Source organism: Monopterus albus, unplaced genomic scaffold (assembly GCF_001952655.1).
Source record: "Monopterus albus unplaced genomic scaffold, M_albus_1.0 scaffold295.1, whole genome shotgun sequence".
NCBI classification, from domain to species: domain Eukaryota; kingdom Metazoa; phylum Chordata; class Actinopteri; order Synbranchiformes; family Synbranchidae; genus Monopterus; species Monopterus albus.
In genome coordinates, this window is record NW_018128175.1 from 20,897 (window position 1) to 36,580 (window position 15,684).

Consider the following 15,684-nt stretch of genomic DNA (forward strand, 5'->3'; position numbering starts at 1 on the left):
TTTAATCCATAATCATCAAAATTGAAACAAATAAAGGCTTGAAATATTTCACTTTGTGTGCAGTGAACTAATATAACATACAAGTTTCACTTTTTGAAACAAATTATTGAAATAAATGGACTTTTCCTTGATATTCTAATTTTTTGGCACATACCTGTATAGACAGGTGTGTGGCTTTCCTAATCACGTCCCATCAGTATAATCAAACACAGCTGGACTCAAATGAAGGTGTAGAACCATCTCAGGGATGATCAGAAGAAATGGACAGCACCTAAGTTAAATATATGAGTGTAACTAACTAGGGTCTGAATACTTATGACCATGTGATATTTCAGTTTTTCTTTTTTAATAAATCTGCAAAAATGTCAAAAATTCTGTTTTTCAGTCAATATGGGGTGCTGTGTGTACATTGAGGAAAAAATTGAACTTAAATGATTTTAGCATATGGCTGCAATATAACAAAGACTGAAAAATTTAAGGGGGTCTGAATACTTTCTGTACCCACTGTAAAGCTTGCTGATCACAACTTATTTGCAGAGGCTATCCAGGATACCAGTACCAAGGGGGCAACTCTTATCCAGCCACTGCTGGCCCTGCACACTACCCTGCCCAGCCTCCAGTTTCAACAGTGGGTATGTATTATATTTAGTATCTGGGGTGCTATTTTCTACTTTGTAACACAAGCCCCTTTTATGCTGCCCGTTGAAGGCAGGATTTTTGTGCCAATTTTCTGCCACACCATTCTGAATAAAAGGTACCAAGCTGGCATGTGGGCTCAGTGTTGATCCTCTTGTATTCTGCCACAAGAGGTAGTAAAATTGGTGCAACTGTTCTGCCTTGGCTTCTTTGTAAGGCCCGCTTCATGCTCGTTATGGAGGGTGATGCAAACTAAGGCTATTGGTGCATTTTAAATTTGACATTTGTACAGGTTTTAAAAGTTAAAAACACTAGCACAGCAAGATACAGATGAAAATGTTGACTCAAACTGTTACACAAGTCTTTATCGTTTATAAGTTTTGAAAAATGTGAAGTTAACATGTGCTTTATGCTACAGTAGTACAATGAATCAGTATTAAGCCAAATGTTAATGCAACCCTGGAAAAATAGAGTAGATGTCTTGCTTTCGGGACTTTAGTCAAATATGGATCAAGACTTTTGACCTTCTGACTCAAACTCTCTCACCCTCTGTCTGACCTCGGTGGCACGCCGAGCTGCTAGTGAAAGGTCGTTACTGTAACTAGAGTGGGGAGCATTAAAGGCCAAAAAGGAACAGGTCCATCTTCCAGCCCCAACACCCTACAACTCAGAAGCACACAGTGCTATATTTGGGTTGCAAACAGTTAACTTCACACAAAGACAGACCTACGATCAGGGGACCGATCTACTGTCCCAGCATCAGAGAGACCAGCAAAATGCTGGTCAAGGACCAGCATGCAGAGGGAGCTAGAAGCTGTCTACTATATTTAGTGAATGAGAAAAAAATCATTTTGCCTCTGAACTACTCAGGTCTCAAGGATGAATCAACTCTGACATTTGTCTTGCTGACTCCAGACTGTACTCCAGATTGTCTTGACTCTGGAGTCATCCATTAGTGCATTTACGCTTGCATAATGTGGTATGTGTCAGTGTCTGAGGCATTAATCTGTTATGTTTTAATGACTGATGTTTTGTTTTCTTGGACGTTCCATGTACATTTATGTGGGAACAAAATATTAGAAAAACAAAGCATACAGTTGTATGAACATTTTGAACACAAACAGAACTTCATCTATATATACACACCATTTAGTGTTAACACAGTCCAATAAAACACCACCAGAAAGGTTGTGTTAACTGCTGGAATGATCAGTTAGATTGTATTATCACAGTGTACAGGGGCTTCCAGCCTTCTAGTAACTGAGTGTAAAATTCTTTTGTGTCATACTTCTTTTCACACCTTTTCTTTGCATTGGCTCTAGATAGATGTGATGCTAGACTAAGTTATCTAGTTTATAGATCCAGTGGCTCATCATTACAGTACTGGATCGGCTGCTGTTTTCTGTTTGGTCTGCTCATTGTCTTACATCACTACTTGACCTCCTCTGAAGGCCCGAGCAGAGATGGCACCATTGGCGAAGACACCATCCGTGCATCTCTGATTTCAGCAGTAAGTGACAAGCTTCGCTGGAGGATGAAGGAGGAGATGGACCGGGCTCAGGCTGAGCTGGACGCTTTGAAGCGAACGGAGGAGGACCTGAAGAAAGGACATCAAAAACTAGAGGACATGATTTCAAGACTGGACCAGGAAGTGGTGAGAGATCCTCCTCTTTTTCAATGTAATATCCATTTTTTCTTCTTGTCATCTTTTCTGTATTAACAAAAGCTAAGTATTTTAATGGGTTCCACCAGACTGAGGTTGACAGGAACATTGAGCTGCTGAAGAGAAAGGATGAGGAACTGAGTGAGGCCTTGGAGAAGATGGAGAACCAGTCTGAGAACAATGACATAGATGATGTCATTGTGCCCACCGCTCCGCTGTACAAACAGATCCTGAACCTGTATGCTGAGGAGAATGCAATCGAGGACACTATCTTCTACCTGGGAGAGGCCCTTCGTAGGGGTGTCATAGACCTGGAAGTTTTCCTCAAGGTGACTACTTCAGCACAACCACAAGGAGATGCACAAGAGAAACAAGCATAAAAACACACTTCAGTCCTCTGGTTTTTATTAACTTGACTGTTTCTCTTTTCCTGCAGCATGTACGCCTTTTGTCCAGGAAGCAGTTCCAGCTTCGGGCCCTCATGCAAAAAGCCCGCAAGACTGCTGGCCTTAGTGATCTTTACTGACCCACACTGACTAAATGGAAAAATAATTCTGTCTTCATGTTCTCTTTCTCTGTTTTATTCCCTTTTATTGTCTTCTAATATTTCAAAGCCTTTTTAAAATTCTCTATAAAATCTTTGTAAGACAGAAATCTGAACAGCAACATTTATGAAGAATTGGACAGTCTTGTTTAGTACAAACTGTGGCCACAGTTGTGTAGTATGACACCATTTGAATCTGACCAAATACTTCTTTGATATCATTATGCATTAACAGTCATGACCCAGATGTGACACCATTACTTTTGTGCCCCAGTATGATGTAAAAACTAGTGTCACCACACTGTGAACCATGTATTAACCTGCTTAACACACTTGACATATTTGTTAAAAGTAAAGTCCAGGCCTAATCTGGTTACAGCGTGTGTGAAACTTGCCCTTAGTGTTTGTGGTGTGACTGGGTTGGTATACAGCAAGTTTGTGTCCATATCTATATGTTCCATGGCACAGTAGCCTACAGGTTCTGACAGCAGTTTCTGTGCCAGCCAGTCATGTGTCTAGTAAGCATGAATTGTTGGGGGCTAGCAGAGAGGCGCTTTGTAACGACCATTATGTCCACCCCCTCATAATGAAAAGGTTACTCTCCGATATAAATACCCAGGGCAGCCTTTCAGCAAGGACAGGGGTTCAGCCTCAGGATTTAATACTGTTGGGGGTCTGGGTCATGGTCAGCAGCCATAAGGGGGGGCACTTTTCTTACCACAGAGGTGATGAACTGTTTCTTCACCATCTTCTTTGGTTCTGTTTATCAGTAGAATCTTCAGCTCCTATGCCACCTGCCCAAACTCTGATGTTTTTCCCTGTTCTGTGTGTGTGTCTCTTCTCAGTGGTGTGAGTGGGGTTCTTTCACTGTCAGCTGCTCAGTTCTACCTTTTCAGTTTGACTGCATTGACCAGAAGCAGAAGGCAGTTTTGACATGCTTCATTCTAAGGTATTACAAGGGAAGTTCTTCATGTCTTTAGATTTTCTTGTGCTGCCCATTCATTCTCAGTCCAGCTGAGAAATTTGTTTTCAGTAAGAAGTTATGAATAAAGCTCAAGTGTCAGGGTTTATAGAGAACTGTTGTACTAATCAGAAAAGTTAACTTATGTAAAGATTGCAAATGTTTCAGTTAAATTAGCCTTTTACTAAATGCACTTTGAATTGTAAAAAATGTTTCCTTCTTTCCAATTCAGCCATAGACCACATGTTCTTTTTATCTGTAGATTTATGTAAAGCAGTACAAATAAAACATCCGATTTAATGGTTCACCGCTATCATTATTTCAATATTGTTTGAAGGGTTATATAATCACAGAAAGGTTGCATGTGTTTTCTCTTCACATTTGTTACATAGCTCTAATGAATATTTCAGAGTCCAGCAGTCTCGCTGATCAAATCTTTTTTTTTCTTTCCCCTTTTTAAATACTGGTGTTTGTCAAGAGGTGCAGCATAGGACCCTTGGTGTCAGCTACTGACCACATTTTGATGTGGTGTTCACCTGTAGCTGTGCACCGGGAGCAGCCGAGTCAGCTGATGTGTAAACAAATGACCGCTCACTAGATTGGATGGCAGACAGGAAAGGACAGACAGGAATCATTATCCTGGCAGATTTATTTTATGTTAAGGCAAATAAATATTGATATCCAGCTCTCATGACAGGTACAGTTCCTTGGTGAGTGATTGACCATATCTAATATAATATTAATACATCTTAAGAGTTATAAATATCTTTTTTCTGTAGATGTCCTTTCTTCCAGAAAGAGCAAAACAAATACTTAGGGTGTGTACGAACTTTTGTCAGGATTGTTACCTTCTGTTATAGCCTGATTCTAGCTGACTCTCCCACTGGCTCTCCGATATCTCTCTGCTAAGTTAAAGTAAGGTAAGAACCTTGGTAGTGACCCCTTTAATTCTCTCAGATGTTAACCTTTGCCGGTACTACGAACCTCATATTTTCAATTGTTCTGTCAGTGCACTTGTGATTAAATTTAAAAAGACTTCAATGCCTTTACTTTTCTCAAATACAAGGTATTACAGGATTTTTTTTTTTTCCCCCCAGTGATGTCTGCAGCAGTGTTGTTACAACTCTAGGGCGATAGTAAACCCTCCTCATATACAGAATGGAATGTCTCCATTATACTCCAAATGAAAAATAAACAGATTACCACGTGGAAATAAATGGCAACAATCGCAGAAATAAATATGAACTAGCAACAAGGAGTGTCTAGAAGTGGCAACAACAGTACACAGTAACATACAGTACAGAGAATATGCTCACTATGCAAAGGATGGTTGACGTAACAGGACAACAAATAATGGGCAATATCTAAAATCTAATCTCTCTTTCGGACACAAGCCGAGCTCAAATCCTAAAGTCACATATTGTATGTATGAGAATTCAATCATGAAGAGGGGGCAACACGTGGGAGATGGCAAAGGAAAATGACACCCATGATTGAATACCTGAAGTTTTAACTACAAACACTTGACCTACTTATATATTCAGAGGTCTCACTCGCCTGTTGCCATAAAGAACACAGGAGGTATGGTAGGAGGGAGTCAACCACCCAGTGTATTGCGTGGTTTTCAGGTTGGATGGGAGAATTCAGGGGAGCATTCTTCACAGGGTGAGCTCCTTTTGTACACCCCACAGGGTCTCAGCACTCTTCACCAGCTGCTTCTCCTCTTCAGCCTTCAGTGTCATGTGAATGACATCGGTTAGGCCGCTGTTCCCCAGGACACAAGGGACGCTCAGGAAAACCTCATCCTTCACTCCATGCATGCCCTGTCAGCCAACAGGAAGGACAAGACGGTAAGGGCAGGGTTAGCAAGCCAATTCATAACATCTAGAGAATACAGATTTTTAAGCTAATAAACTGTGCATGGCTTGTTTCTAGGTGCCTCACCTGGACCAGCGTGGACACAGGGTGCACTTTGTGGAGGTTCTTCATGATACTTTCTACCAGGTCAGCCACAGACATGCCAATGGCCCAGGAGGTGTAGCCCTTCAGCTTGATGACCTCATAGGCTCTGTAGTGCATATACATAGTGAGGGGAAAAACAAAAACACGTCTCCTGGACTGAAGAGAAAAATCTGTCTGCTTCAGTATTTAGGACTCTTACTCCTTTCTTCTAATATTGTTTGTGGAAATTAATGTTACTGCTCAATGATTAGTGAATTGGCATAAACACAATATAATCAAACAAATGCTGAGTGTGGTCAGTTCAGAAGTAGAGTTGAGACAACTGAGGAAAACGGTGCTTATGTGGATGAAATTGCAGCTGCACCTTGACCTTTATACTGAGGGGTGTACAAGTGTTTATCTGACTAAAATTCAGACAGGAGGGAAGGATTTGCTCATTCTGAAAATTGAATATGCTTTATCAGTCCTGTTGAAGATTTGCATCTCTGACTCATATGTTATATGTCTGACTGAGAAATTCCTGCATATCCTTCATGTTCTTTCCAGATGTTTTCATGCTGAGAATTGCGCCGTTAATCACGACGAGAGCAACACAAAATTAATATCTAATGAGGTGTTTTCAGGCTAGTTTATAACTGTCCTTTCTCAGTCTCTGCTGTGCTGAGCATGATGCCTGCAGAGAGTGGCACAAATGTGGTCCATGAGAGTAAAGCAAACAATGCAAGATGAAGGCAGTGCACCATAAACTCAAATCTGAAACATACAGTGCAATTGCATGTAACTCTGAAGGGGAATGTGAGAAAATAAGGATGTTTTAAAAGCAAATGTCAAACATGTCAATTTTAAATAAAGGTTCTCCTCTATTGGTCATGTAGATGGAAAGAGGTGTAGCTTTACAGATTCTGTTCTGAGACACCCTTTGTGAGATACAGTACATCATTCACTAAGATAAACCACCTACTCTGTTGCACATAACTGAACTCCTGAAGCCCTAACACAACTCTGGTTGGCAATTAAATAATGGTACAATATCAAATTTTACAGGGCAAACTGTTGCATCATTACATTTTGTAAGGAATGACTTCATAAACTGAAATCCATCAACAGATCTGAGTTACAAACTTAGCAATGATGAACACGGACAAGGAGCCATGTTTAGGGTCTATTAAAGATCAATAATAAGAGGAAAACCTCTCTTTGGTCAGGACTGAATTTTTAGGTATTCTACTAAAGCAGACCCAGGGGTGTCAGTGAGGTCAGAGCGCTATTCTACAGCATTATGTTACAGTTATCATATAGCTATTGTGTTTTTACTGGACGGGCTCTAGTAAATGTCAAACACAGTAGTGTACTGTGGTTCTGCCTGTTTGCTTTTTGTGTTCACAGCCCCAGTCAAATTCTTCACCAGGACTAGTCAGCTCCATTCCTGTTGGTCTTTTTGTTAATAAGCCACTGTGATTAGCCTTTACATCCTAAAGATCTTTCAATAAAACATTAAACTTATGGTTTCCACCTCAGTGCCTGACATGGCTGATTACAATGTTGAGTGAGGGGAGTTCTTTCAGTTCATTGGTAGATTACTGAAAAATACACTCTACTCACCCATCAACCACTGTCTTATGAACCTGCTTCCACTGCTCACCGTCACCCTCAGTCCCCATATTTGGGTTGAGGGCTTGCAGTGAAACTCCAGCAACGTTCACACCACTCCATACAGGCACTATGAGAAACAGACGCACATTAAAAGTGATAAATTTGTAAATCTGATTACAAACTGTATAGACAGAGGCAATCATGCGCATGATGTACTGTAGCTACACTAAGATTTGAGAAACAGTTACAGTGGAAGGCTAGCAGAGATGTTATTTTTAGTCAGGGCTGCATACCACTGGAGTCTCCATGCTCTCCAATGATCCAGCCGTGACAGCTGGAAGGGTGGAGGTGGAGCTTCTCGCCCATGAGGTGGCGGAAACGGGCAGAGTCCAGGTTGGTGCCAGAGCCGATGACACGGTGACGGGGGAAACCACTCAGCTTCCAAGCCACATAGGTCAGGATGTCCACTGGGGATTTAAAGAATGAGAGGAGAAATGATCCTCCATTAATCTACAGGTGTTAAATGTATACCCTCAGCAATTTCAGGTTGCACCACACCTTCTCTTCTCACATTTCCATCCTCCCTTGTTCACACACCCCCTGTGGCTAACCTGGGTTAGAAACCACCATCAGGATGCAGTTGGGGCTGTACTTGACAATGTTGGGGATGATAAACTTAAAGATGTTGACGTTGCGCTGCACCAAGTTAAGACGGCTCTCGCCCTCCTGTTGGCGGGCACCAGCAGTCACCACCACCACCTTGGAGTTGGCTGTCACACTGTAGTCTAGCAAAATGACAAAAAGTGTGTTTTGGCGCAGTTGGTGAATAATAGTTTCAGCAAGAATCATTAACTAAGGGTCACATGTCCTACCAGATTGAAACCACATTTTGCAGCAGTCAAAAGGTTTTAGTTATTTTGTGCTTTCTCACCTTTGTCAGCCACAATCTTGTGTGTCTTGAGGAAGAGGGATCCATGCTGCAGGTCCAAGGCCTCACCCTTCAACTTGTCCTCCATCACATCAACCAGAGCCAGCTCATCACACAAGTCCTGGTTATGTGCATACAGGTATTAAGGCATTCTGACAACTTATAATACACTTTATACTCTAGCTTAAAGGAGTATTATGTAGCAATGGCTACAATGAAGCTTACAGTAATTAACAGGGACATTGAGAGAGGAACACCATTCATCTGTACCTCAGTTTAATTAGCAGCTATGTTAGCTTCAAGATTGGTGACCTAGTTTCTCTTGGCCTCTGTTTATCCTCAGCTGGTTATTATTTCATTCATAATGTTAGTAGTGATGACCTATTCACCTTACAGTGGCGGTTTAAATAAAGTCCCTTAAAATCACCATTTAATTTTTGTTGTACTTAGTAATATTCTGTTCTACCACCAGTTTAGCTTTTAAGCCATCTAATTTCCCCCTACTTCCCATTTGCTCATTTCAAGACTCGATAGTGATAAGAAACCACACGGACACACATCACTCAGCTCTCTCTTGGCTTCACACCTTCCCTCTCTTTCTTTCTCACCTTGAGCAGTATGCTGATGGCTGAGGCCATGCCCACCATGCCGACACCCACCACCGTCACCTTGTTCCTGCTGCCGACAGGCTCTTCCTTCATCACATGGGTGATCAGCTTCTCCTTGGTGGACATCTGAGGAAGAGGTGGGTGTGGGATTGACACAGACAGAAGGGTAACAGGGGAAGAAGAGGAGAAAGTGAGAGAATGTGTTACGACAGAGGTGATAGGAAAATGTTGGGTAGCAGGTACAGAGAGTACAGGGGGGTGAGTGGGAGTGGAAAGACAGAGGCAGTCAAGTAGTGCTGCATAATGTATGAACCCATTTGAATGCATCGTCAGTAATAGGCTCACAAGGGTGTAACATGACTGCTTCCTCATCCCACACTGACTGAACTTGGGTTTGCTGTTTCCTTCATCACAGAATTGAAACCGAGCCCTTTACAAATCCCCGAACACGACTAATACCAACCACAAGTTTCAGTTTCCAGACTATTTCTCTCTTTTTTATTTCAAGCAAAACATGTATAGACAGTAGCCTACTTATTGCTTCACAGAGCGCCTTTGTGTCTCCATGGCAACCACTGCCTGGAAAAGTACTGCAGCCTGTATTTGTGCAGCACAGTCATCCTCAGCTGACGTCACTCACACACACACACACACACACACACTACCATTCGTCTCCTGGCTGGGATGCTCACATTTGCATCAATGTGACTACTCTGGCTCTCTCTGATATGGACACATGCATGTAGTGGAGTACCTGGTAGGATTAATATACTGTAAGTACCTCCTTGAGAGGACATATAAGACCTCTCAATGGGAGGACAGTGGAACAGTCACACCTAATATCCCTCTACCATCTGTCACTCAAAAGTGAACTGAAGGCCTGTTACATACCAGAACCTGACCTTGCGGTGGGGCTGGATTTGTTCTGGACAAGAGGACTCTATGTTATCTACATTAAAGGATTCCTGTATATGTTCAATACTAGCCAAAGTTCCTTTCTTTGCTGTTGAAATATGATGCACATATAAGAGTAAAGTTACTCCAAAAACAGACAGAGGCATTTTCTCAAGCTTTCCTTTTTTTATTTTTAAACCATCTTCAGGAGCAGGCAAGACTGCCAAAGCAGCAGTGGCTAAATAGTACCTGGTGTGCCAGCTGATTGCTCAGGTACATCAATTATGCTGGTGGTGTCACATGTTAATAAGTAATTCCTGCGACCAGTAAGAGACTTACAGGTCTACATCCTGGTGTTTTGTGCCACTCTGCTTCTCTTAACAGTCCCTCACATACATGTAAAGACAGAAATTTGTGCCAGCCTTATTCGTAGCCAATCAACATAGCTGATTGTGCTGCGAGACATCTTTATTCTCTTAAAATGCGCATCAGGTTGGCCTCCTGTTTAACCATTTCCATCAACGATTAGGCAAATATAACTGGAACAAATTTCGCAATAAGTGTGCATGCATCATAGGCTGGTGTCTAATATTTGAGACAGACGGATTATCTTACCTTTAGAGTTTAATTTAACAAGGTGGACACACGAACTGGAATGTACCTGCTCCCGGTGCAGCGTTTCTGCAGCAGTGGTGGTGCAGAGGGGATGTCCCCCAGTATTTAAAGACAGCCTCCTCCGTAGGCGTTACGTGTGCACATACGAGGCAGGGTGGGTCTGTGTCCTCGTGTCGCGTGTCACGTCCGAGGAAAGATGCGGGAGCGCGCTTCCTGTGTATCACTACTTCCTATTTAATATATAGATGTTGCAAACGTAGATTACTGGACGCAGCATCTTTCCTGTCCCACAAACATAATGTTGATACCACCTCTGTCACGGTCCCACTTCTCAAAACATTACATCAACGGGCAGCCACAGTTTATTTTGCCGGCAGTAGCTGTTTCTCAGCATAGATGTGAGTCATAGATGGAAAAAATGTATCCAGGAAGAAATGATTTCAACTGCCCGTTAGTTTTATATTCTGAGATCAACAGCATTTTAGCGCCCCCTGCTGTCGGGTTTTAGATATTACAACACAGGCCCCGTTACTAACAAGGCCACGGTGACATGTCTGGGGAGTCTTAGAGCTGACCTTTTGTGGCTTCATGTACGCATATAAAGAAAAGCATACAGTATTTCCTAATATTATTAAAGCTCATTCTTGTGCAGCCTTACTTGCTGAGGAAATAAAAACATTCAAGAATCGTTCTTATATTGATTTGAAATCATTTCCAGTGTTCTTAGTGCTCTCCAGTGTTTGCAGACATCATTAGAGCCATCTTTCCACTGCCACCAGAAACCCTCCCACACTCAGGCTGTGGGGGAGGAGGGGGTTCAAAGTTAATTCTACCTGCAACCATAAGATGGGAAACTCTGAGTTTTGGGTTCTGATCAGAGTTAGTTCAGTTAACTCAGAGTTAAGCTTATAAAATAAATTCATCATGGCAACAGGTAAATAAAGAGCAAAGCCAGCCTTTTAATCCAGCAGCAGGAGAAGAGCCTGAACTGGAGTAAAGAAAAGATCAATAAATCCACTCCTTCATTTGTTTAGCAGACTTGGATTTTTTTAATAGATGGTAAAGGGCTAGGATCCATCTGTTTGTTACATTTTACAATTTAAACAGGCTAAATTTATTCAGCTGTAAGATGATGGGAATTTGAGATGGAAACGTGACTCACCATACAACTGTTCTTGAGCAACTGCACCGCCTCAGACACCCAGTTAATGCAAAACACAGATTTATTTATTATGGTGACTTGAGGACAACTTTTGTCTGCATGTGAGAAAAAGATAAAGAAAGAAAGAAGACATGAAATGAAGGGATGTGTTACATCTTTTTTGGTTTTTATTTTGCATCTCTTTGTGCTAATTTTGTATCCTTTTGCTGTCAGTTTGTGTCCATTGCATTAAGCTATAGTTCTGAAACCAAATAGTTACTGTCACAAAGGCAGCTTCTGTTGGCATCATCCCTGTACTTTACCCAATGAAAGACTGTATAGGAGGAGCTGGGGGACTGATTGGCAGAGAATTAAACTGTTTTGTTGAGCAATTAAATCATTTTGTAAGAAAAAAATTCCAAGGACATCTGTCTCTAGTTTCAGCTTCTCATATGTTAGTATGTGCTGCTTGTGTTTCTTAGACATTCATGATATACTAAACAATAACAAACTTCTTTCAGTTTGTCATTAAGGATATAACTTCATATTAATGGATAATGAACATAGCTGCTGCCCTGTAACAGATGACAAGCTTAGGCTCAAACGTTTAGAGTAAAAACATGACTGTGCTTATGCGCTAGCGCCCTCTAGTGCAAATAGCTGGAAAATCAGGAGACACAATCGTCAGTCAAACTAATAAGGTCGTATTTACACAGGCCTTTTGGGGGTCAAAATTGTAGGTTCATTCTAAACACAACCAGCCTATAATCTATTTTCATAATTTGCTGAAGCCTCTTCACACCAGTAGTGTGAAGTGTTTGTTTATGAGGCTCAAAATGTTTCAGTTTTTAGTGAAATTGTCATAAATGCATAAATTCATATATGTTCATTATTGAGGTCATAGTTAAAGGTGGTGTTGTCCAGGACTACATTATATTTAGAGGTGTCTATATTTTTGTCCTCCCCAGCTACATACAGTACATGAGGAACAGACTATTAGGACATATTTGATGCTTTTGGCACACATAGTGTTTGTTTTATAGACATTTAACAAACAAGTGAACCTGAGGCAGGAAGTGAAAGTATGAAGAAAGATGTCTGTGCAGAATGAACGGTGAGCAGTGTATAAGTAAGGAGGGAAACTAATGAGGCGCAGCTGGTGGGTGATCAGCGAAACGGGGCAGGTGAGTCTAATAGTGTGCAAGGGAGCTGACTAGTGTGAGGAAAGGTGTCACCAGGCAAACCTAACAGGGGTCTGTACCCCAGTAGTGCTTTGTCTAACAACACCCCTGGTTAAATATAAGCAAAATTGTGTTTTTACTAATTTGCTTTTTGTATTTTAAAGTGAAAAATTGAAAATGAACTTGTTTTTTCCATTATCTGATTTCCTGCGCCACAACAGATTTGAACTGAACGGAGAGGACATGGGCTCTCTTCTATCAGGCAAATATGTACAGTAACCAGTTTAGAACCACAGGTGTGGAGTAGAAAACAACCTTCAGTTAGTTCAGAAATCTTTTTTTTTACTTTCAACTAAATACACATCAGAGTCATAACAGATTAATCCCCAGTTTACCTCTCATTTCCTTCTTGTTTTAAAATCTGTTTTAAACAGGTGTACAGAATATGAATATGTTTTTGATAAGTACATTCTCTTTGTGTTGTCCGTCTTCACAGACAGACTGCAGCCACTGCACCATGCTCAAGAAAACTTCAGAAGGCCAGATATTTACGGACATGGAAGTTTGAACTCAAGTTTTGATTTACATACTCCATTAACCACCTTTCAGCACTATTATTATTAGTAGGCTGCAATACGATCAGTTCACCAGCTGGCGGTGCTATCATAAAGGTAGTAGAACCTGCTCCAGACTTCCATGTACTGATATAATGGCCACATGGACTTGAATCCTAATATCAACACTGGTTTCTAGGTGAGCAACACTATTTTGTGATAGAGAAGCTTGTCTAACATCACAAAGAGGAGTCATAGAATCTAACTACACAAGTTATTCAAATGGAAAGCTTTATTAAAGTCATAGAATATCACATTTCAAATTTAAAAACAAAAGAATCAATAAGATTTAGAAGCAGATATAAACCTCACTCCTTTACCTACTAATGGTTGCTGCTGTAGATCCCCAGAGGTCATCTTCACTTAACAACATGTGATACTGTATTTAATCAATGGTAGCAACATCACCCACTCAGAAACCCAGGGAAAGTCTCCTCAAATGATAATCCCAGCTCCTCACTTTATATCACATGGGCCATGACTAGAAAAGTAATGAAAACTTCACTAAGATGTATTTAGGTGTCCCTGTGTGTGACTATGATAGCATGAAACACTGCTGGAGACAGATGAAGTTCCATTAAATATGTGTGAAATCATACTTCATCTCCCGTTGCTTTATGCCTTCAGTTTGCCTACGGCAATGTACTCCAAACTTTCCCAGACTCTACGGAACTTCTTCTTGTCCTTGCTACTGAATTACTTGTATTTGTCTCTATCTCCCACCACCACCTTTAATGGTCTCTGGAGCATGTGCCAATTCAATCACTGCTCGCCCCCAGTCGAATAAAGGACCACTAGTTTGTCATGTTAGCTTCCCCTCTCACACCGAAGGGTGAGTTGCCAACACGCTGTTATTGCACAGGGCATTGGGACTAAGGGATGTCTCCTGTGGGTGGCATCCTACTGGTTTCAGCCTGCTGTGTAATAGAGAGGAATGAGGAACAAGGCCGCATCAATCAGAAAAGGATTCTCCGGGGAGCGAGATCACTCTCACTATGACATCTACCTTCCTGATGCTGCCTTATTTTACCTCAAACATCCTGAACTACAAACATTTAAACCTGCAATCCTGTGATTTCTTCACTTGCTAATTTGTCCTTCCCTGTCTTTCAACATGAATCAAACTTTTCCCTTTCATCTTAGTCACTTCTCGCCTTCTTTTCCTTCATATTCTTCCTGTTTTCTTCCTCGCTCCCAGCCCTCCCTCCCCTTTCTTTTCCTAGCTTCCAAACTCGCTCCATGCACACCTTCTGCTGACAATTGATAACATCCCTGATGAAGCTCCTTTATTAACCACCCACAGGCAGATTAACCAGCACAATAATACACCAATCAGCAGCAATTATGCACTGATAAGCCCAGGGAGAGCTCTGCTGGGTGTGGGAAATGATGTGGCAGTTGTTGAGTGATTGGGTGTGTTTTAGTGGAGGATTAAGGGTTGCATGTCTGTGCATACATTTATGTGTGTTTAATTGAGTGTACCTTTTTTGCCTGCAGTCTTAATCCCCTATAGGACATAAATCAGTCCTAGTCCCCTGGTCCTTGTCAGGTGCTAATTGAAGTCAAGAGCAGACGGCTGTATCGCCGTCCTCGTGGTCTCAAAGTTGTTGGTTAAAGTGTGAGCATGAGTGCAACAAACCAGCAGGATAAACAGAGGTTTTGAATCAATATGGTGCATCACTACTTTCTCAGTGTGTTATTATGATTGAATACATCCCTTCTCCCATCCTTACAACATATTAAAACACTTGAGTTACCATGTTGGCACTTAGGTTTTGGACTTCACTGCCTGAGCAGCAGCCTGGCATTGTACAGAGCAGCTAAATGATGATGAAAATGAGTGGAAGGGTAGATATGAGTTTCCTGCCTGCAAGCATTCACTCACCAGCCAAGTCTGTTTGAAGAACAGCTGTGTGGATTTATCCTCCCCCTCCCCCTCCCTTTTTTACACACACAAACACATAATCATATGCATGCAAGTACACACTCACATGTGCACAAGTATACGTGCTTGCACACACACATAGAAACGCGCAACCAGGAGCTTCTTTTTAATGGCAGACCAAAAAGCCTGGGAGCTGTTTACTACTGTGCAACTGGGAGGCAAGCACACCAATCTTTCAATTCCAGGTTTGCTTTAATCCCGTAAATTTGCCAAAGTGTGTTTGCAGATGCACGAGATTAGTGGAGATTAGTGGCTTCAGAAGTAGTGATCAAGCTCTCCTATCAAAGTGGACCTCTATTTACACTTTATTTCATTTGAATTTTTCAGGTTTCAAGCATAGTGCGCCACATTTTGATAGACTTTTGCACTTTCATTGTCACACAGCTGTGATGTCTCTGT

The 15,684-nt window shown here is 41.5% G+C and overlaps 2 protein-coding genes across 3 annotated transcripts in view; one reads left to right on the forward strand and one right to left on the reverse strand.

Moving 5' to 3' along the window:
• The window catches only part of tsg101a (tumor susceptibility 101a), an 11,445-nt gene extending 7,063 nt beyond the window's left edge, over nucleotides 1-4,382 (forward strand). Inside the window, exons 7-11 of one of the 2 annotated variants that reach the window (XR_002276840.1) lie at nucleotides 538-632; nucleotides 2,088-2,290; nucleotides 2,389-2,628; nucleotides 2,736-3,792; nucleotides 4,283-4,382. Coding sequence is in view for 1 of the 2 variants with exons in the window: in XM_020623256.1 (XP_020478912.1) it covers nucleotides 538-632; nucleotides 2,088-2,290; nucleotides 2,389-2,628; nucleotides 2,736-2,825 (628 nt within the window). In the remaining variant the exon portion in view is untranslated. Of the gene's footprint in view, nucleotides 1-537; nucleotides 633-2,087; nucleotides 2,291-2,388; nucleotides 2,629-2,735; nucleotides 4,110-4,282 lie in introns of those variants that run through there. The other variant, XM_020623256.1, reaches the window with a different exon arrangement.
• Nucleotides 4,383-4,435: 53 nt separating this feature from the next.
• On the reverse strand, nucleotides 4,436-10,530 carry ldha (lactate dehydrogenase A4). The gene is made up of 8 exons (XM_020623257.1): nucleotides 10,405-10,530; nucleotides 8,896-9,021; nucleotides 8,291-8,408; nucleotides 7,971-8,144; nucleotides 7,653-7,826; nucleotides 7,369-7,486; nucleotides 5,749-5,872; nucleotides 4,436-5,627 (listed from the first exon to the last, which is right to left on the reverse strand). Exons 2-8 carry the CDS (start codon nucleotides 9,019-9,021, stop codon nucleotides 5,463-5,465), a joined length of 999 nt encoding a protein of 332 aa, XP_020478913.1. The 5' UTR covers nucleotides 10,405-10,530; the 3' UTR covers nucleotides 4,436-5,462.
• Between the last annotated feature and the right edge of the window lie 5,154 nt (nucleotides 10,531-15,684).